We start from the raw sequence: 21,875 nt of genomic DNA, 5'->3' as shown, positions 1-21,875 counted from the left end.
TATCTCTTTAGTCCTCCCTTCACCCACATTTTATTTAATATCTAAAACTTGTAAATATGTGTGAGACACTCTGTTCTTTTATATGCTTCTCTGCTCCACAGTTTCATATTTTAAATCAAACAGGTTTACAGTATAAATACCATACTACTGTTTTTGCATACATTTGTTTCACCATTGCATTAGCACTACATGTTATTGGGGAAAAAAATAGTTGTGTCAGACAAGTGTAACATTTTTCTCTGCCATTGTTAAGATTTTTTTTATATACATGTCTGGAAAAATAAGAGACCACTTAAAAATGATAAGTTTCTTTGATTTTACCAAATTGAAAACCTCTGGAATATAATCAAGAGGAAGATGGATGATCACAAGCCATCAAACCAAGCTGAAATGCTTGAATCTTTGCACCAGCAGTGGCATAAAACCATCTAAAAGCAGTGTGCAAGACTGGTGGAGGAGAACATGCCAAGAAAACTGTGATAAAAACCAGGGTTATTCCACCAAATATTAATTTCTGCTGAACTCTTAAAACTTTTTGAATATGAACTTGTTTTCTTCGCATTATTTGAGGTCTGAAAGCTCTGCATCTTTTTTGTTATTTCAGCCGTTGCTCATTTTTCTGCAAATGGATGCTCTAAATACTAGGGGTGGGAATCGTTTACTATCTCACGATTCGATTCGATTCCGATTTTGGGGGCCACGATTCGATTCAAAATCGATTTTTGATTCAAAACGATTTGAATTATAAAAATTTCTGCTTCTGGCTTATGAATCTTATTGAAAAAAAACCCTCCATAATATACACTGGTCCTGGAGCAGGTAATGTGTTACAAAAACAATAAAATGTGCAGGAATGTGGGTCCTCAGTGACAGAGGAATCACTGGGATATCACAATGACGTTAATGAACAATAAATAAATAATAAATAACACTGCTTTATTACCAGGCTACTAGCGGTGGTGTGTAGGTGACGCTGCTGGGCTGATGTGATGATAGCAGTGGAGCGCTAAAGTTCAGGAGCAGCTGCTGATTAACTAGTTAATTTAAGGTCGTTGTATTTCTTCAGAAAGGGGGCAGGAGGTGGAGAAATTAATTCATATGGTCCATTCCTTAATTCCTCTGTGATGAGGAGCTGAAATTAGCTCTGATTAGCTTATTGTATTTTTCCGTTCCGCCTTAAATGCTGCAGCCCGCTGCCACCTGTAGCGTTATTTAAGGTGGAACTGGAAAGTTAGCTTGTTAGCTAGCTAACAGTTACTGAAACTAACTACTAGCGATCTTTTTTATGCTTGTTATGAAGCATTCTGCCATAAAACATTGAAACTACACGTTAATCTAATGTAATATAGTGCTTGTTCTGCCATCTTACCGGTGATTCTCAAACACCTACGCTCTGTGTGTGTCTGGAAGATCTCCGTTTGAAAGGACAAGCGCTATCCCCAGGGTTGCCAGGTCCAACAAAAATACCCAGCCCAAAATCAGTCTAAAACCCGCCCCTCAGAATCGATTTTGGGACATTTTAAATCGATTCTGAATCGTAGTAAATGAGAATCAAGATTCTTATGTGAATCGATTTTTTGGCACACCTCTACTAAATACAATATTTTTATTTGGAATTTGGGAGAAATGTTGTCTGTAGTTTATAGAATAAAACAACAATGTTCATTTTACTCAAACATAAACCTATAAATAGCGAAATCAGATCAGAGAAACTGATTTACAAACTAAAGTGGTCTCTTAATTTTTTCCAGAGATTTATATTTAAATCTTAACTATAGCAGAGAAGAATTATTAGACCCATGACAGATGACAGAGAACAGGCCTGTTTCCATGACAAGGGCATTGAGGGTTCTCCAGCCTTAGCAACAGCATCCCAGGCAGGTCAACACCACCAGCTGCCGGCAAGGGGTCAAGAGCTATGTGTGTGTGTATGTGTGTGCGTGTGTTTTCAGCAGATGTGCAAATAGTAAATAGCAGCCTTTTGCTTAAATTATGCAATTCTTTTCACTGAATTCTTTACGCTTTATTTAATCTGTTATGTAATAAGCAGTATTGTAAGCTAAAATACTAATTCTGTCTCTGCTTGTGTTTGTGTGTGTAGGTACGACGGAGCGTGTGTGTTTGATCCAGGGCACTGTGGAGGCGCTAAACGGAGTGCATAACTTCATCGCTGAGAAAGTGCGCGAGATGCCACAGAGCAGCCAGAAGAGTGAACCAGTCAGCATCCTCCAGCCCCAGACTACTGTTAACCCAGACCGCGTCAAACAGGTCACACACACACCCACAAGTTTGCTTTCTCAAACCACACTGACCCTGCGCACATAAAATGAGTCAAACACACAAACATAAACACACACACACTTCATGAACCGGTCGACATTCTCCAGCCTGAGACTGTTGTTGACCCAGACCTCATTAGACAGGTCTCTCTCACACACACACACATACACACACACACACTCTGCAGTCTGCATTCTCAAACTAGCACTCACCCTGAGCACATCAAAGGGGACTAGCATGCAGAAACATACAAACACACACACATACTTATCTACTGTGAACAAACACACAAAAAAAACAAATATACACTTATAAATACTGTGTATGGCCTCTTTTTGCTCTCAAGAGAGCTTCACTTCTTAAAGGAGAAATCTAGAGTGAAATGGTGTAGTGAAACAATAATTCCAAACTTTTGTCCAATAGCCCCCCTCGGTTCACATGATTGCAGTCTCAACTTTCTGTTCTTTGCTGACAAAAGTGCATCTCAATGTCTTCTTTTTTTTAGTGCATTTTGAGATAAATTATGATTGGTACAGTGTAGGTATCTGAGTTACTGTAGCCTTTCTGTCAGCTCCAATATGTCTGGCCATTCTAAACTGACCTTTTTCATTAATAAGGCATTTCTGTCTGCAGAACTGCTGCTCACTAAATGCTTTTTCTGTTTTGCACCATTCTGAGTAGATTCAAGAGAGGGTTGGTTTTAAAATCCCTGGAGATCGGCAGTTCTATCTGATGAACAATATAAACCCTACCTACCGATAGACCGTTTTTGCATGTAACTGCGGCCACATTATTGTCTGATTAAATAATTGTGTGAATAAGTAGGTTGTGATCTTGGCAAACCGCTCTCAGAAACATTTATTCACACATTGCATCAAAACATAAACAAATGAACATTCTACAATACTGAACTTGAGTCTTTGTCCAAAACTTCAAAACTTTTGTGCTCTCACTCACAAGTCCTTCTCTTGCTGGCTCCCTAGCCCGGAGGCTAACATCTCTTTGTGGATAGCGAGAGCTGTGCGGTTAATACAGAAGATTGCGTCTACCTGATGAGCTGCAACTGTCTGTGAATAAGGGAGCGCTACCTAGCCTGAATTAGAGATGAATTTGACAGCTCTTTATTACAGATCATGAACTAGCTATGGCTTTTATTGTTATAAATTAGCTATTAGTCACTTTGTTGATTATGTCGACTAATCGTTGCAGCCCTAGTGTACTGCTTGTTAAATCAGGGCCTATGAGTGTGATATACTAAATCATCAAATGTTCTCTGGAGCTCCAGGGTTCAAGGGAGGCAGGCTGGGGGTCTTCCCCAGAGAGAGAGGGTCTGGCTGGGCCTGGAAATTGTGAGAGTGCTGGGTTATTTTTACCAACTGTTCTAGGGAAAGAGAGGGAGGAGGGAAAGAAAGAGAGAGACAGAGAGAGAAAGAGAGAGACGGAGAGGGCAGCTGCACAGTAAGCCCTAGGATCAACAAATGGCTGAGATAAGCAGTGACCGGACGGTGAGACCTTACACACCAAACTTCTACTAACTCTCTCTCTCTCTTTTATACTCTCAGATACACACACACACACACACACACACACACACACACAGATACATTTGCCAACTCACGTACTTGCACAACTACACACAGGCCATGCTGTGGTCTGGATGGTGTATATATAGTTGTGAGTAGACTCTTGTGGGTTTTAGGGTTGCCAGAGTGCCATCACTCAGTTACTACCTGGAATTATCCCATTCAAATCTCTGCAATAGGGTTAGAGAAGGCCAGAGCTTCATCTGTTTAATTGCTGTTTTGCAAGTCAAAATAAGTGACAGATCTGTCACATCAGAAGCCTGGTATACAATGAACAATGACTTAAGTTAGTGCTCTATGGGTAGAGCTGAGTATCGTTTTAAAATGTTCGATACTGGTACGATACTTTGAATTTGAATTTACTTTTTCAATACCTTTTTCTAAATTGTAACCAAAAAATAAAAAATATGATAATTATTCTCGCACAAAATATTTATTTAACAGTTGACATGAGTAATCTCATTCTCATACTGTCACCATGAGAGACTCCATCTTGTTGGATCTCATTGAAACAAACAGTGAGCATGTTTGTGGCGCTTTATTAAGAACAAAAATCATTGCTTGTGCTTAAACTACAAATATTTTTCTATGCATATTGCTGTATGCATTTCAGTTTTAAGGGTTCTTTTTAAAAAATATCAGCATTAAATTGACAAAATAAAATGTAATTATATTAGTGGTGTCAAGACTAGAGCTTTTTTACTGTATTCTATTAGATCAGGATAAAGAGAGAGAGGGGGGGCGAGTTAGCAAGAGACAACGCGAGTAAAATGGAGACACAGAGCGAGTTATGCAGAGACAGCATGGATGAGAGAGAGGGAGAGACCGCGCAAGTAAGAGAAAGACAGCATTAGTTGGTGAGAGACAGTATAAGTTAGCAAGAGAGCACCTGATATTTTAGCACAGTGGAAGTGTATCAACAATTTAAATGATCACCAATTTGAAGGATCACCACGAACATGCGCACCGCATTTCTGTGCATGCTCTCCGCTTGTGTGCGCCAGGGCACCAGCAGGATTGTATTTACCTCGCTTCGTGCGTGCAAAATTTTCCTTTAAAAAGAACATATAGTCTACAACTCAGCAGGGCTGGACAATATTGCCAAAAAGTAGAGGAAGTAGAGGCGCTGATGGGCTTTCTTGGTTATGGTGCTGGTGTTGAGGGACCAGGTGAGGTCCTCTGCAATGTGAACACTAAGTAACTCTGTGTTCTTCACAATTTCCACTGCAGAGCCGTTGATATTCAGTGGGTGCTGGACACCACTAAATATTTTCAAATTTCAGTCGATACAATATTATTATGATATCGGTATGAACAGTATAATAGCTTGTGTTGATGGTTACAGAACCCTATAGTGTTCTGCTCTTTCTGCTTGGCCTGAATGCAGAGAACTGACAGCAGCACCCTGTAATTAACATCAGTCAGTAACAGGTGCTGCAAAAAGTATATCTATCTATCTTAGAATTAGGGATGTGAAGAGATCTCATGCCGTGAGATCTCGCAAGATTAAAGCAAACAATATTTCTCGTCAGGTGTTAAATTTGTCTCGCAAGACTAATGCACAGGCAACCAAAACACATACACATACACACCTGCCTCTCTGTATCTGCTGACTTTAACACGTTGTTCTGTGTTCCATTTATTGTGTCGTCTGCCGAGCCTTGTGTGGGAACATATTCTCGGTTTAAAAAGCAGGCAGCATGTTGACACAACACAGAAGTAGAGATTCGGTCATAGGTTGCCAGGTCTGTATAGAACCCTTAAGAGGGATTGCCAGTGTAATACAGAGCCCTTGCTGGGGGATTCTGACAGAACATGCTGTTCTGTATTTTACTGCATATGATAATTCAAACAAAATTCATAATCAGGGTAAAAATTGATTGACATCCATTATATACATTTTCACATATTTTATATAAACGGTTTCTTAGTAAAGTCTAAATAATATTAAATACTCCAGATAACATAAAAAACCTTGAATACCAGATCAGTCATCAGATAGAGTACATTCTTTTATGTATATTTATATGCATTTCATGTCTGTAGATTACTCTAGTCCTCAGTTATGAAATTCACACCAACGGAGTGTTGCTACTGGTTTAGTAAGGGACTCAAGGTGATATTGAAATATTGAACATTTGATTAAAAATGAAATCACCATTATTGAAACATTTTCTTTCGCAACAACTATTGACAATGAATAATTGTCCAGCCCTTCAACTCTCCCAGACTGGGTAACTGCTCCATATATATATGGGTATCTAAAGGGTTTCTAGTCTGTACAGCAGCATTTTACTGTACCAGCTAATTTCCTGGCTAGCACCAACAACTGACTTATTTTTTATGTCTACAAATTTGTACAGTTCACATATAAATAAACACATAAGCAATCATTCAGTACAGATGTTGTTTACTATATGTGCACCCTACTGAGAACAGATGTAGTAGTTTGTGTAGGCATGGCCACATATATAAGTCCACAGACTCAAACTACCATCTGCAGCGACCTATTTTGGAAGCAGTGCACACACACAGATCTGGGACAGTCCTCCCCAAAGCATCATTTTGAAGAAAACATTGTAACAGATTGTTCAGAAGTGTGTTTACGATGTTTCCTAAAGACGCTGTAGCCTGTCATCTCCATTATGGTAGTTGTTAGTGGTTTTAGGGACCACAGTGGAATGTGAGAAAAAGTGGATGCTGTTCTTTAACACTTCTCTCTCTTTCTCTCTCTGTCTTTTGCAGGCCAAGCTAATCGTACCCAACAGTACGGCGGGGTTGATTATCGGTAAGGGCGGAGCCACCGTGAAATCCGTGATGGAGCAGTCAGGTGCATGGGTGCAGCTCTCCCAGAAGCCTGAGGGCATCAACCTGCAGGAGCGCGTGGTTACTGTCAGCGGTGAGCCTGAGCAGAACCGCAAAGCCGTGGAAATTATCGTGCAGAAGATCCAGGAGGACCCGCAGAGCAGTAGTTGCCTAAACATCAGTTACTCCAACGTCACAGGCCCCGTGGCTAACTCCAACCCTACCGGCTCTCCTTATGCTAACAGCACCGAGGTCTTACCCAACGCCGCTGCTGCCACAGCCTCCACTCTGTTAGGTCAAGCAGGCCTGGCCGGAATGGGTGGCTTCCCAGCGGCCATGTCCAGCTTCTCCGGGAATGACCTGCTGGCCATCACGTCAGCCCTGAACACTCTAGCCAGCTATGGCTACAACACCAACACACTGGGGCTTGGCCTGAATCCAGCTGCTGCGTCTGGTGTGCTAGCCGCAGTCGCCGCCAGCGCTAACCCTGCAGCTGCCGCAGCGGCTAACTTGCTGGCCTCCTACGCCAGCGAGGCTTCAGGAGGAGCAGGTCACCCTGCTGTACCAAGCCTAGGGGGCTTTTCCTTAGGTTCTCTAGCGGCCGCGACAGGGGCCTCCAATGGCTATCTTAACCCATCATCCCCACTGGTGGCGTCATCACTGCTGGGGACAGAGAAGCTCGGAGAGGGAGGCAAGGAGGTGGTGGAGATTGCTGTGCCCGAGAACCTGGTGGGTGCCATCTTGGGAAAAGGCGGGAAGACTCTGGTGGAGTACCAGGAGCTGACGGGGGCACGCATTCAGATCTCCAAAAAGGGCGAGTTCATCCCCGGTACGCGCAACCGCAAAGTAACCATCACAGGGTCTCCTGCAGCAACACAGGCCGCCCAGTATCTCATCAGCCAGCGGATCACGTATGAGCAAGGCGTCCGCGCCACAAACCCGCAGAAAGTGGGCTAGAGACAGAACCGGAACGGGGGGGAGGGGAACAGCAAGGAAAAGGACACAAAAAAGAAAGAAAGAGAACGGACAAACATACGATCAGAAGAAGAAAAGGCAGGGAAGAGGGTGGTACTGACAAAGGCATACAAGAACAAGTTCAAATTTCAGAGGCAAGAAAACAAACAAACAAAAAAAAAATTGAACGGTTGTGGGGAAATTGTGTGGGGAAAGAAGTGTGAATCTGTGAATATGAAATTTGTGACTGAAATTCTGCTGTTTTATTTTATTTTTTAAACTCGTGTCAAGTGGTGTGAATTGTGAGGGTCTGAGTACTGAACCCTGTGGCACTCCGAGAGGGAGGAGTCTTAGAACCTTACCTCCTCTCTCTCCCACAGCCAGGGGCCAGATAGGTTCAGTTTTGTTTTTCCGTCATTGGCAGAGCTTGTACAAATTAGTTGAACTACTTGACAGAGGCCTCAACCTGGGAGATGGGTTTACCTAGTGACCCCTTCTTTGGGTCAGTTTAAAATAAGTGATAGCACTCTTTACAGATAACACACAGTATAGGTTTTCGGCCTATGTTTGAAGCAGTCTGGCAGTCTGGTTGGGTTATCCATTTAAGCAGAAGCTAAGCAGAACCTTAGAAACATTTTGTTGCCTCCTGTTCTCGCCAGCTTGTGTCAAACAGGGCATGAACAGACGCGCTCGCTAGCCGCTTCAGATCAACATTACCGGCTTTCTTCTGTTAATCGGACAGCTCTGATTTTTCTCTACCATGGTTGGTTCCATATGACCTCACCCTGACGCTTTTAGATATTACCTAAACCTGTGAACCCAGGTTGACCTGAATGTATAAAGACTTACTAATCTTGATATTTTTTATATGTGAAGAGAGGATCAAACCGAGTCTCCGTTTAGCATCGACAGCTAAACTCAGTCGCAGAAAGGCAGACAGACGACCGCTGTCGAAAGGTCAGGCGCTCTGTTTGAGAGTACGGGAATGTATACACACACAAACACACATCCACACACCTTGCAAGTGCAGTTTAGTTAGTGGACCCCTCTTTGGTGCTATGAGAAATTCACTGATGATTAAACTTTGGGGAAATTTCATGTTCTTATCTATAGATTTTAGCATTTGAGGGGTTTCTTGCCTCTAATTATTAATTGAAAGCAATTTTGTGATTTGGTCATAATGCCATTTCGGAGCAAACAAGCCACACATTAGAGACATTAGACACATTAGACTCTTTCTTGCTATTCAAACACCCACTAATCTCTATGTGAGAGAACTGACACAGCACTGAATCAAGTCGGTTGATCTAAGACTTTCAAATCTTGCACTTGAAAAATAAGTAGACCTGAATGGACACAGGTCACACCTCTAAACTGCTCTTCTTCTTGTGACTGGAGGCTTCAGGTGACAGCCAGGCACAGTAATATCACCTTTATTCAATTAACACCTACAGTATTACACCACAGTAATCACTCGTAGGTGTTAAATACTGGTGATTTATAACTGTGGGTTCTTTCTTTTCGGTTTTTAGGTTTCTTTTTTGTACGAACTGAGCTCAAGCTGATATACCTCATGTTTGGACAGAATGGGAAAGGAACAGATTTCCAGTTTGTATGCAGTTTAATGAAGCCCTCGGTTGCGTTCCAGTTGTTGCCTATTTCACTGCTGAGCGAACTGTTCTTGATGTCAGGCTGTCTGCAGAGGTCTGACAGTGGAAGGGAGTAAGCGTATACAATGAGACACAGCCTTCATAACAATAATAACAATAATAAGCTGTTATCCACACTGATGCTGGTGTGAGCTATCTGGCCCAGTGTAGACCCGTGAATTACCGAGTTGAACAGAGGCCATCCTCGTCTGAGAAACTGCACATTGCAGGCTTTAGCCTTTCCTGCGCAGGTCTCCATGTCTTGGACACTCTGCAGAGCGTTTAGCCCAAACGCTGTTGTGACGTTACACCCCCCTGCCCACAATCGTCTCACCGTCCATAGTGTTGTAGGATGCGTTCTCTGAAAAACAGCATGGCAGAGTAATAAATAGCTTTTTTTGAGAACAGTTGCACATACAGGATCAATGTTTCTGCTGCTAACTGCATTTTATTTTAGTCCAGCTTGGGAGATATGAGATACAGAACGTGCAGGGACTCTTGTACAGAACAAAAAAAATAAGGCGATCTCTTTTAAACCACACTGTGAATTGAGCGGCCGATGCCATCATAAACTCTGGAATGTACTGTACATATTACACCGTTTGTTAACACAGCACGGCAGGGCTAAGCAAAGAACCAGAGTGAGCACAAAGACACCGTGGTGGCAGGGGCTGATCCGGTTCGCCTGTAGATACGTCTCTACCACGGAACTGTAGCCTGAGACAGTTCTTCTGTTGTGCCATGGACAATTTTGCAATGGAGGCGTGGTCTGAAGCGGTACTGCCGTGGAACCATGGTCTGAAACAGTCCTGCTATGGTTTTAGATAAGACGGTTCAGCAAAGGAATCCTGGTCTAAAACTGTTTTGCTGTGGTAAGACAGTTCAAACACAGAATCCTGAACTCTGTGACACTTCTGCCATGAAACTGTGGTCCAAAACAGCTTTCATGTAGAACCATGGTCATAGATTATTTAACCATGAAATCCTGGTCTCTGACAGTTCTATCTTGATGCCATGGTCTGACAAATCTGTTTTGAAACCGCAGTCTGAACAGTCATCAGACAGTTCAATCAAGGATTCCTAGTCTAAACTGCTCTGCCATGAACACATGGTTTGAAGAACTTCTGCTTTGGAACCGTGTTCTTAGGTCCAACTGTAGAATCCTGGTCTGATGCACTTTTGTGGAACCCGGGTTAGAACCAGTTTTGTCATTAAACCATGATCTAACAGTTCTGTCAGACTGGTTGTCTTAGATGGCTCTTCTATGTAGCCTTGGTTCTACCATGCAACTGTAAAACACCACGTTTTTTGACATGGTACCATGCAAAAGTGACCTGAGATGGTTCTGCCACCTAGTACGAGAGATGTTCGGGGTCACTGTCTAACCGCTTGGCATTCAGACCCATCATTAATTAGCAGATCTTCATTTGAACCGTGGTCTTCTATATATAACCGTATGGCTATGCCCAATCTTCTACTGACCTAAATACACATGCACAAAGACATTCATCAACTGCCTCCAATTCCCAGACCCTAATCTGCTTTGCAACGGGAGGGGGAGCGGGGTGACAGAAACATCGGGGGAGAGAGGGAAGGAGAGTGAGCGAAGGAGAGAGAGAGAGAAAGAAAAAGATCTATTTATGTGCATTGCATAATTGAGATAAAGATTGCCATAAGAAATCATATCCCCATCTTTCTTGCATGGCGCTTTTGACAGGCAGTTTATCAACAAACCATTTTACGATATTCATCCTTGCCACGACTCCTTGTTGCCGAGCGAGGAGCAATTACTGTATTTTATCGGTTTTGGGCTAAATAATTCATTTTTGAGATTGGAGATGAAAGCGTGTATGCAATTTCAGAAGCACAAGCACAGCACGACTGCTGCAGCAGTTTGAGTCCTGCATCGCTGCTGTGCATATTATTGGCAAAAAGGAAAATTTAACAAGTTGGGGAAATAGAGATTTTTAATAAAACTGCAAGCGTGTTAGCTACTCTAACAGAAGTGATGGAGAGAACTGTCTCATTCTCCTATCTCTCTCTCTATATATACCTCTGTCTCCTTTCTCTTTTACTACCTCTTTGCTCTCTCTTTACTGGTGGCCTCCTTTCCTCCTTCGTTCTGTCTTGTTTTTGCCCTCTCTCTGTCTCTGATCCGCAATTGCCTTGTTTTTTTTTTCTTATGCTTCTCTTTTCGCTACTTCTCTCCTTTCATCCTCCTCCCTCTCTTCTCTGTACTCCTCCTCCACTCTCTGGTTAATGCTGGCAGCTGATTTGCTCTTTCCGGGGCTGAACTGCACTCGTGTTCAGACGTTCCAACCCAATCCAATCCGGGGCAGCGGACGACTGTTGGAGCCCGACACCGCAAGCACTTTGCCATTAGACTGTGCCGCCGATCCACAAGCTCACATCCTGTCTGTGAAAACTCGAAACTTTTGTATCTCTACCTAACACCATCTCCCGGTAGATGTTGGCCTTGTTACGGCTGGTCTAGGATCAGTTCGCCCTACCCAAACCCTGACCTTCATAACCACTATTCGAGAAAACCTCTAAACTGGACTCAGATCAATGTGAAAGACTTTCCGTTGTCATTGTGCCGGCACCCTGAAACGCAGGGCCTGGACATCCGTCAGAGCCGGGAGCTAAGCACCAGAGTGTAGAACTCTGGGTTGGAAAAAGGGACAAAACCTCAAGCTCAAACGATGACGTCAGTGTCGTTTGCATCCTGCGCTCACTTTCTCCTCTCGCTCTAGGAGAACGGTCTGAGGTCAGTTTTTCTTTCTCCCTTCTCCCCGCCCCCCTTTTTTAATGAAAACTGTGGATTCCGTCCTGTCCCATGGTCTACGTGGAACTTAAGTGTCGTTCTCTAGTTTGTAGTCTCAATGCAGTTGTCTTGCGCCGTGGGTTTCAGTGTGTGAACTCCGTTATACTCGTGTGTATGACGACAGTGCCAATCGAGCCAGATTAAGATTAGCTTTCGCCATTTGTTCGTGCATTAGAAATGCTCTAATCGGAGTGCTGGTGTCCACATCAACGTCACTGATGATTTTAGATCTACATAAAGAAAATGTAAAGAAATATTGGAAGCAATATTGTAGCATGTTGTCCAGTTTTTTGTGTTTTTGTTATGTCCGTTGTATGAACCCTTGGATTTAATACGATTTTGAATGAATAGGTTTACATGTACTTTTTTGTAATACTGTAAGTTAAAAAATAAAAAAATGCTGCTATTTGATAAGTGAAATATACGAGAAATATTTTAGTTGAAAAGATGTCTGATCTGTTCATTAGAGTTATGCTCGTTTTTGGCAGGAGCACAAACGAGGTGTATCGATACTAATAACATAGTCAACCTGTGCCAGATTAGAGCCATGCAGCTTCTCGACATGTAGACGTGTGATCAAGCATTTTAGATATCGATAACTTTAGACGCATCGATCAAGTGCCAATCAATCAATACCTTTTAGTTTAAACAAAAAGATAATCAAAAGAGTAAAAAAAAACATGAAAAAACATGAACAAAGAGCAATGTCAGTGTTGTTTTTAACTCCATAGTTGCATAGAGAATAATAATAATAATAGTTCTTTTATGCATAAACATGGTTTTTTATACACTCGGTCGAAAAAGCATCCTGTGCATTTGTTTGACTTGTGGCTTCCACGCAGCTCTTCCTTCATATTCTCTCTGTAGGTCGGCATGGAGTAGGCGTAAACATGTTATAATCATGTCGTAAAACGCGTTATTAAGCATTCATAACATGTCCCATTTATGAAAGTGTGTTTCGTGGAGTTAGATGTTTATCTTTTTTGCACGTCTCTATTGCATGATATCCAAGTGAATTAATGGGGGGCGGGGAATCAAAACTAACATTTAAAAAAAATCTTAAAAAAAAAAAATCCAGAAACTAACATTAAGTTGACTGTCTGGGATCATTCTGAGAAACAGTTTTGCATGTGGCACAGATCGAAACACTTTCTTTCCGTTAAAAGCTTCATTTATATTTTTATGCATTCTTTTCTGACAGAGATGGGAAGAGCTTTTATGCCTTTAAAAACTGTACTGTAACCATAGCAACTGGAACCGCACTGGAAAAAAAGAAATGTTGGATCAACAAAAAGAAGAAAAGATAACATCACAGCCGAAAGGTTTAAAGCAGATCAATGATGATTAATGACTTTTTTTAAGTGATTCATCTTCATTGAGCCAATTTAGAAATCTTTGTTGTGATGTTTTTTAAAAGAAGTGTATTAATTTGTTAAAATCTGCATATTTTACAGTGTGGGGACAGAAATATGCTGGCCTGCCATTTGCAGGAAAGATTCCCATGCATGCAAACATCTGTTACGTAACGTTATACAGCGTAATGTTGTAAAGCTTAATGCTATACAGTGTTACAGTGTATGGTGTTACATTATGCAGAGTTATGTTATGCAACGTTGAAATGTTACACAGCATTGCGTTATAAAGCACTACATTATACCATGTAACATTATGTTATGGGTACACAGTGTAATGTCATACAGCACTGCATTGCACAGCATTGCGCTCTTCACCTTTACGTTAAGATACAGTGTTACATTATATAGCATTACCTAATACAGCATAACATGATAACAGCATTACTTTATTCTTTGTTTGATTATACAGAGTCATGTTATACAGTATTACACACTGCAATATGTTACATTGCATTGGATTCTACCTTTCGTCACTCGGTTTTAAGATATTGCTACTTATCTCGTGGTTTGATTCTCCTAACCCCAGATGTAATTTATGAATGTATTTGCATTTTTACATAAAATGATAACAGAATGTTATTTCAGTGTTCCGTGTCTGTAGGTGGAGGCTGTTTTAAACTCATGTAGCGGTATGTGTCAGTGTACGAAAGGCCCGACGCCACATTAGCGCCCGTTTTTTAATCTCCTGACAGCCATTTTCTCCCTTTCCTTTTTTCTCGTCGTCCGCTGTGGCATCGAATGCACTTTACTGAGCATTAGGTTCCCATCCCAACTCACACACACATACATACATACATACATACATACGCACACACACATACAGTTTGAACCTCCTGGATGCAAAACTGAAACCAAGCAACCTGTTTTTAAAACATTGGAAACCTTTGACAGTGCTGTTTTTCTTGTTGCTCTTGTTGTACTTTTTTTTTGTTTGTACGTTTGTTGCTGTTATTGTTATTATTAATATTATTATTATTTGACTGTTTGTACAAAAGAAGAAAATCAGTTGTACTTTTTTTTAATGTGTTGATTTTTTTGTATTTTTTGTTTGTACGTTTGAGGGAGATTTGAAGGAGTGTGTGAGAGATTCCAGCATCCCGCCCCACCCCTGCCGTCTCCCCTACTGCATTCCCTTCAGTATGTTTGTGTGTGTGTGTGAAACAGAGAGAACGAGTGTGTGTATGTGTTCGTGTCTGTAATTTACTGACACACAAGCGCTTGTTTTTTGTTGTTGCCTATTGTCTAAATCAAATGCTTTGAATGTGAAAGGTGTTTTTTTTTTTTTTAATCTGTAAGTTATGTTCATTGAAGAGGAATGGAAAAATAAAACAGAGAAACCTCTCGAAAAAAAAAAAAAAACTAACTAAACACGTTTCGGCACTATCGATCAGCACAATGAAAAATGGAACGGGTTAGGATATGCTGCTGGATCATGTTCTTCCAGATTACAGTTATTTTTGTCTGTCTCACACAGTGATACAACAACACAACAAACCTAGTGACCAAAACCACAGCGGTCTTTATGTTAACATTGACAATATTCAAGCAATAGAATATTATTACTAAAATGTGAAGTGAGATGGTGTGGATATAATGTGCTGAATAAAACCTGAGTGGCACATTCAATTAACCATTGACCCAATCATCAGGAGATCGCCGGTTCGACTCTTGGTGATGCCACAGCCATACGTGGCTGGGAGTTCCAGAGGGCATAACTGACCTTGCTCTCTCTCTCTGTTTCGTTCACCGTGTGACTAGAATGGCTGGTGTCCAAAAATGTAGCGCCGAATTTTCAGTACTCTGTAACAATCCCACAAAGCACCGTAAAACGCTTATTAAAGAAAATATTTTTTTTATGCCAATGATGTTGCATTAGCAGCAATATAAAAAGACATGAGCTGTGTCTGAAATGGTGTCCTATACCTTATTCTCTACATCTAAAAAAAATCCAGAGTAAATGCAAATCTTTTAACTAAATGGTTTCATGTAGTTTCTCTGATTTCGCTGTTCATAGGTATATGTTTGAGTAAAATTATATTCTATAAACTACAGACAACAATTCTCCCAAATTCCACATAAAAACTTTGTCATTTATTTGCAGAAAATGAGAAATGGCTGAAATAACAAAAAGGATGCAGAGCTTTCAGACCTCAAATAATGCAAAGAAAACAAGTTTATATTAGAAAGTTTTAAGAGTTCAGAAATCAACATTTGGTGGAATAATCACAGTTTTCATGCATCTTGGCATGTTCTCCTCCATCACTCTTACACACTGCTTTTGGATAACTTTATGCCACTCCTGGTGCAAAAATTCAAGTAGTTTAGCTTGGTTTGATGGCTTATGATCATTTTCATTATATTCCAGAGGTTTTCAATTTGGTAAAATCAAAGAAACTCATCACTTTAAGTGTTCTCTTTTTTTTTTCCAGACCTGTATGTACTGTCATTGTTAAAAATATTTGGGCGGGTGTCTGTATCTTCAAGGCAAGCTCTTGAGATGGCAGCAGTATGTTGACTAGCATTGTCATGTTGGAATTACACACCAGAAAAGGAGATTAACTATTAGTTTAAATATTTTTTTTATGTAAGGTGGTTTGTGGGATTGTTGCTGGTTAGGACACCGCTAATCCCAACAAAGTAGTGCACTATACACAATAGGGCACATTTTTGGACATCATAGCCTGGCTTCAAATGAGAGGAAGTGCATGCTACCCACTCACTCTCCAGCGCTGGTAGCACCTATCATGTAATCATGGAAATACTAGATAGTAGGCTGAAGAGAATATTAGTGAAGAAAAAAAAACTCTGATAAGGGGTGTAGAGAGGCCTGCAGCTAGTGTGTAAGGCCAGATCATGCTCTCACACACACACACAGGTGACACTGCTGCCGCACTGCAGTGTGGCTGTGTGGTGAGGACATAATTATGATGAATGGAGCGGCGTGTGTTAGTCAGACACTGTGTGCGTGTGTGTACGTGACGCTGCATCTGAAAGCGAATATAACAGCACATTTAACATTACGGCACGATAAAAAGGAGGAAATACACGTAGTAGTAATAATAATAATGATAATAATAATAACATAAATAATAATAGCTGTGGTACTTATTTTGTTCACATTCACTACTACTGCAAACAACCACCCATAAAGGCACTATTATGAGGTTATATGAAGCAGGCTGGTGTTGAATGTAATTATCTATGATTACAGGGTACCACAAGCATACCTGCCTGCTTGATTTATTTGGAATGTCATTTTTATTTCTTCAATTATTTCCCAAAACATTTTTTTTTAACACATACAGTATATTTATATTTATTTTTTATTTTGTAGTCAGACCAGAGTATGGGGTGTTCTCCTGAAACACGACAAATCCTACCAAAAATGTGTTTGAATTAAAAATTTAAATTGTTGAATTTGATATTTGCTTCAAAATAATAAATAAAGAGACTAGCAGCAGCAGATTCAGATTTTACTGATATTTTGGATTGATCCTTGATGATTCTGTTCCAATTTCTTCTCGTTTATATCAATTATATCATATGTTTGAGCAGGTGAATGCTTAGATCTGGCCGATATTTGAAGCTAATATTAATGTATTAAACTACAAAAGAGCAGAATAGTATTGTAAAGCTTGACAAGTGCTTTATATTTATTTTACTGCATTTATAACAGTAATAAATGCTATATTTCTTACTTAATGCTGATCCAAAGGGTTTTTATCCCAGTTTTTACATTTTAAATTTACCATAACAGTGTATTAGCGAGGTATTAGCATTGAAAAAAATATGGGCTATTATAATATGGGAGATATGGAAATAGAACTAGGGTAAGCGCTTTTTGCTGTCTAAAATGTTGCTCCTGCTGATATTTTATGTTAAGTTAAAATTAATTAGTATCTGTATGATAGAAATACAGTATGTTTCATGAGAATGCCCCACATATAGCTAGCTACCTGGGTGCTAGCGTTAGCACTCAGAGCCTCATACACTGTCCTTATTCCTGCTCTAACAGACTGCACCCAACCCACACAGAGAAACACACACACACACACACTGAGTGCTGAAGTAGAGCAGAACTATTTCTAGAGTTCTTTCAGAGCTCAGTGTGTGCCATATGCAGCTGCAGTCTCTTTATTTCTACAAATTACAAACACACATTCTGGCATGCTAAGGAGATTAGCATGCTACGTTTGTTATTAGTATGGAAGCTAGCTGCTCCTTGTCTGTCTAGCTAAAGTACCAATAATGAGCCAACCTCCTCTGAGCCGAGTTGTGCTACCCATTGTTGCGTGCTACTTAAGCGGTACTGCACATGCGCAGACCCACAATTGTTAATGTTTTTTTTTTTCTTTCATGTTAGTGTTTTTCATTATTGTTCTGTCTTCCTCTGGTACACTCTAGAATCTGGGCAAACTGTGATTATTTGCTTGAGAGAAACAAAAGTGGAACTGGTGATTCCATATAAAAAAAATACACTGATTCAGGCTGTCTAAATATCCTACCTAATCTTCTGCTGGGAGCATTTTCTGAGATGGTGCTTTTAGCCTATCGAAATATCCTACCTGCTGTTTTAATCAGGCAGCTTAACTTATAAATATACACTGTGGTAGCACGCTTTGACAAGGTAGCACAACTCATCAGAACACCGGCTATGTTTGAGGAATTAATACTTGTACGCTAACTGTGGCAGAAGGTGCAGATGGAAGCTAATGCTAACATGACTTGCATTTACAATGTCCACAATAGTGTCACTAGCTGACTGTTAACTATGCGGTGACACCTGTTGCCATCCTCGTTCATTCAGTAGTCTTTACGGTATCAGCTGTTCACGCAGCTCCCTGGAACGCGCCGCGTCTCGACGCCCACGAGGAGCTTTGACCCTTCACCTCATGAACTCATTCGACTCATTGCTTCGCCTGACTTACTAAAGAAAACTAAAGTCTTTGCTCTCATGCTGCTTTCTTCTATTGCATCCCCACAAAACAATGGACTGGCAAAGGAACGTTGTGTTGCTGATATCAATGGTGTGCTTGTTTTTGCCATCACTGTCTGATGGCAGTCAAAACAGAATGGGACCGTTAGCATGAACGTCATTGTCGCCTGTTGGAAAAAATGCAGACCAAAGTTAATACGTCACTGTGGTTTATAAGATAAACGCCTGTTGTTAGCGACAACAATCGTACATTTTGTCAAGCTCATTGCTGTGGCATCCTTTTGTTCTTAGTTGTCGTTTTTGTTTTTTCCAAGCACAGAGAAAGGAGTGGGCGGCTATAGCACGGAAACAAGTGATCGATCCCATCAATCCCATTTAGAATCCTTTATAGCCTCACCAATTCTGCTCCCACTGTCTTTTCCCTGTGCCTACTCCTCTCCTCTGCGCAGAGGGATCTTACTAATATATGCAGCTGCATTCAAAACGAACATACGTGCCAAATCTTCCTAAGCATACCTTTAAAATAATGCCAGGAGAAGTCCAGAATGAATGTACAAGGTACACACGCCGTACCTGAATGTGAGGATGCAGATTCAGATCCTCCATGAACTCCATCCAGAAGCTTTTTGGTTTAGCATGAGCTTTGGCAAACAATGAGCTTCTGCTGTCAGTCCCATTCCACAAAACTCCAACCAGCTTCTTATAAGAAGCCGTCTCACTCAGCGGAGACGGCGACTGAGCGGACAGTTTAGAGCTTCTGATTGATTTTTACTTTATTTGTGTATTTATTTTATGTCATTGTTTAAATGGAGGGTGATTAATATCTACTGTTGCTGTGATATTGTGTTTGTAAAAAACAAAAAAAGACAATAAGATGAAAACAAACAAAGAACAGTGTGTTGAGTCTCTTGCCCTGTCAGGTTTTCAGTGTTGAATTTTAAGGGCCTTTTTTCCATATATGGTGTTTAATTAATTAACCAAAAAATACAAACAAAACCAGTTTTCACACTTTTTGATTTTTTTTTCCGAAAAGGCAATACCAGATCAAACAGTACATGAGTAACAAGAATAGCCGAAAAAGCAACGTATTGATATATTGACATATTTGTCTTTGTACATGATGTTTGGAATCATGTCTTTTCAGTGTCTGAAAGTGATAAAAAAACTTGTGGAATCAGGTAGGATCTATTTGGAGCTTTTACACATAGCTCATATTAATGAGGGGAAGTGGGGGGTGATCACCCAACACCTTTACCTCTAATGCATTTGCCGCTGAATGCAAACAAATCCTCTCACAAATCCTTAAAGTTTTCCCTGGACAGGAAAAATAAATTATCAGGTGTCTAAATAATGTTGTCTCTATAGTATATACTGTATGTAGAAATGACCTCTGATTTGCCAACCCCTTTCGAAATGTTCTGCTTTGCACCTACACCAGTGTGCTTCATAGAACCCATCTCTAGTGAATAGGGCTGTGAGAACACACACCTGGCGTGATGGACAGTCACCTCAGTGCACAAGGAGCAATTGGAGGTTGTGTGCCTTGCTCATTCCAGTGACCTTTCCGTCCCATACTGCTTCTTTCACCTTCGAGCCGTAACTGCAGAGGTCCATCTACAGTTGACCTCTCCTGTCACAGACCTCAAGGTTGAAAAAGAGTTGCCAAAGTGCCCTATAGAGTGGCAAAAAAGAGACAAAGTGCAATTGTGGCTTCTCTTCTTGTGGGAAAAAGTGATCCCACTAAGGTGCCCCTTCTTGCAATAAATTATAATGATGCCATCTAAATCAAGAAATTTAATGATGTGTCTTAATGAGTGCCCAACTATGGTTGGTTTTTTGCTCTTTCTTTAGAAAACGGTGCCAAAATAAAGTGCCTTCTACACCAATCCTTTAAGACTGTCTCCCAAAAGGTGCCCCTTTGAGTAGAGAAACTGGATGCAATGCTGAATATGACCCTCCTACAGGTTCCCACCTGGTTAGATGCTCCTCTAATGGAGAAATTGGGGTGTAAATGAGACGTTGTTACCTATAGGTGCCCATTATAATGAGATAAACTGTATTTGATAGTACAATAATAGCACAACATTTTAAAACCTCTTTTCCATTGTTAAACTTGCATGTATCCATCCTTTTATCTTCTCAGTTTTAGCCACACCATTTCTAGAATGTACTAGAAGGCCTGCTTTGTGCAGTAGGTGCCCTTTTTTATATATATATATTTTTTGCCTTTGCCCTTGAAATAGCCCAATAGTCCATTTATCTGTCTGCTATCTTATTATAACCCCGAAACATCTTAATTTCTAGAATACTTATTGATCTGATTGAACGTTGCTATAAAATATGATCTTTTTTGTGCATAGACACGATCACACATACTGTTAAGAGTCCTCAGTCGCACATCTATCTCACTGTTATAGAGGACACACAGGCTGTCAGTTTTCTAATCATATTACTGAGGTTGCCCCACACACACACACGGGCACACACACTGCACCAAAGCAGCCTAATTCAGCCTCCTCCAACCAATGACATCACACAAATGACAATCAGACACTCTTTTTCCGTGCATCAGTAAAGATGATTGCTGTCTGATCACAGTCTGATTCCCTTGGTCAGTTCACACCACGGTCTTGCTAAACTTGCTCTGCCGCAGTTTCATCAATCAATGACATTCCAAGGTCATCCGTGTCCCAACTGCAAATAATCGGAGCCCCACTGTTACCAGCAGCCCCGCCTGACATCACTTCTGCCGACTACGCCACAACAAAAACGGCCAAGATCAGACTGAACATGTATTTGTACGTTGTATAAAAAAGACGGGACATATAGATTCAGGTCTTCCATTTCCCTCCTTCGCCTCCTCCCTCGCTCCTTCTTTTCTTTCAGAGTAAGATAGTAATAGAAGAGGAATTGATGATAAAAATCACGTTGTCAAGGCGACAGGTTTGCCGCTCTCAGGGTATTCCTGTCACGACTGCATCGCTATGCCTTCGTAACCCTGGCAACCCAGTGCTCCTCAGCATCCGCACCGAGAGCACCAGGTGAATACAGTGGAGCATCGCCCAGCATGCTCAGAAAGCACAGTAGCTAGTTAGTGACATCACTGCACGTCCAGGTGCTTAGAATCGCAGCAGCTAATGAATTAAGCAATTACCGTCACTGACGATTCGTTACGTTAATCCCTCCCAATAATTCAGCTATATGTGCAAGTGACTAAACTGCTAATCTGTGAACTAATGCACAACATACCCACCGGCCACTTTACTGGAAAGACAATATCTAGTTAGTGACATCACTGCACATCCAGGGGCTTATAAACCCATAACCTAATGAATTAAGAAATTACTGTCACTGAAAATTTGTTACACAAACCATTCTCAATAATTCAGACACATCCGCAAATGACTAAACTGTAACAGCTATTTGATA

General features: G+C 40.9%; 1 protein-coding gene across 2 annotated transcripts in view; it reads left to right on the top strand.

Annotated features, from left to right (window-relative positions):
- Positions 1-18,590, top strand: part of nova1 (NOVA alternative splicing regulator 1) — a 53,176-nt gene extending 34,586 nt beyond the window's left edge. For both annotated transcript variants that reach the window (XM_007257470.4, XM_007257471.4), the window contains exons 3-4: positions 2,102-2,268; positions 6,609-18,590. In XM_007257470.4, the coding sequence (XP_007257532.1) occupies positions 2,102-2,268; positions 6,609-7,625 (1,184 nt within the window). In that variant the 3' untranslated portion in view covers positions 7,626-18,590. The remainder of the gene's footprint in view (positions 1-2,101; positions 2,269-6,608) is intronic.
- The last annotated feature ends 3,285 nt before the right edge of the window (positions 18,591-21,875 follow it).

The sequence above is a fragment of the Astyanax mexicanus genome, chromosome 1, assembly GCF_023375975.1.
Source record: "Astyanax mexicanus isolate ESR-SI-001 chromosome 1, AstMex3_surface, whole genome shotgun sequence".
Taxonomy (NCBI): domain Eukaryota; kingdom Metazoa; phylum Chordata; class Actinopteri; order Characiformes; family Acestrorhamphidae; genus Astyanax; species Astyanax mexicanus.
The sequence above is the reverse complement of the archived record's forward strand: the minus strand, read 5'-3'. Positions and strand labels throughout refer to the sequence as shown.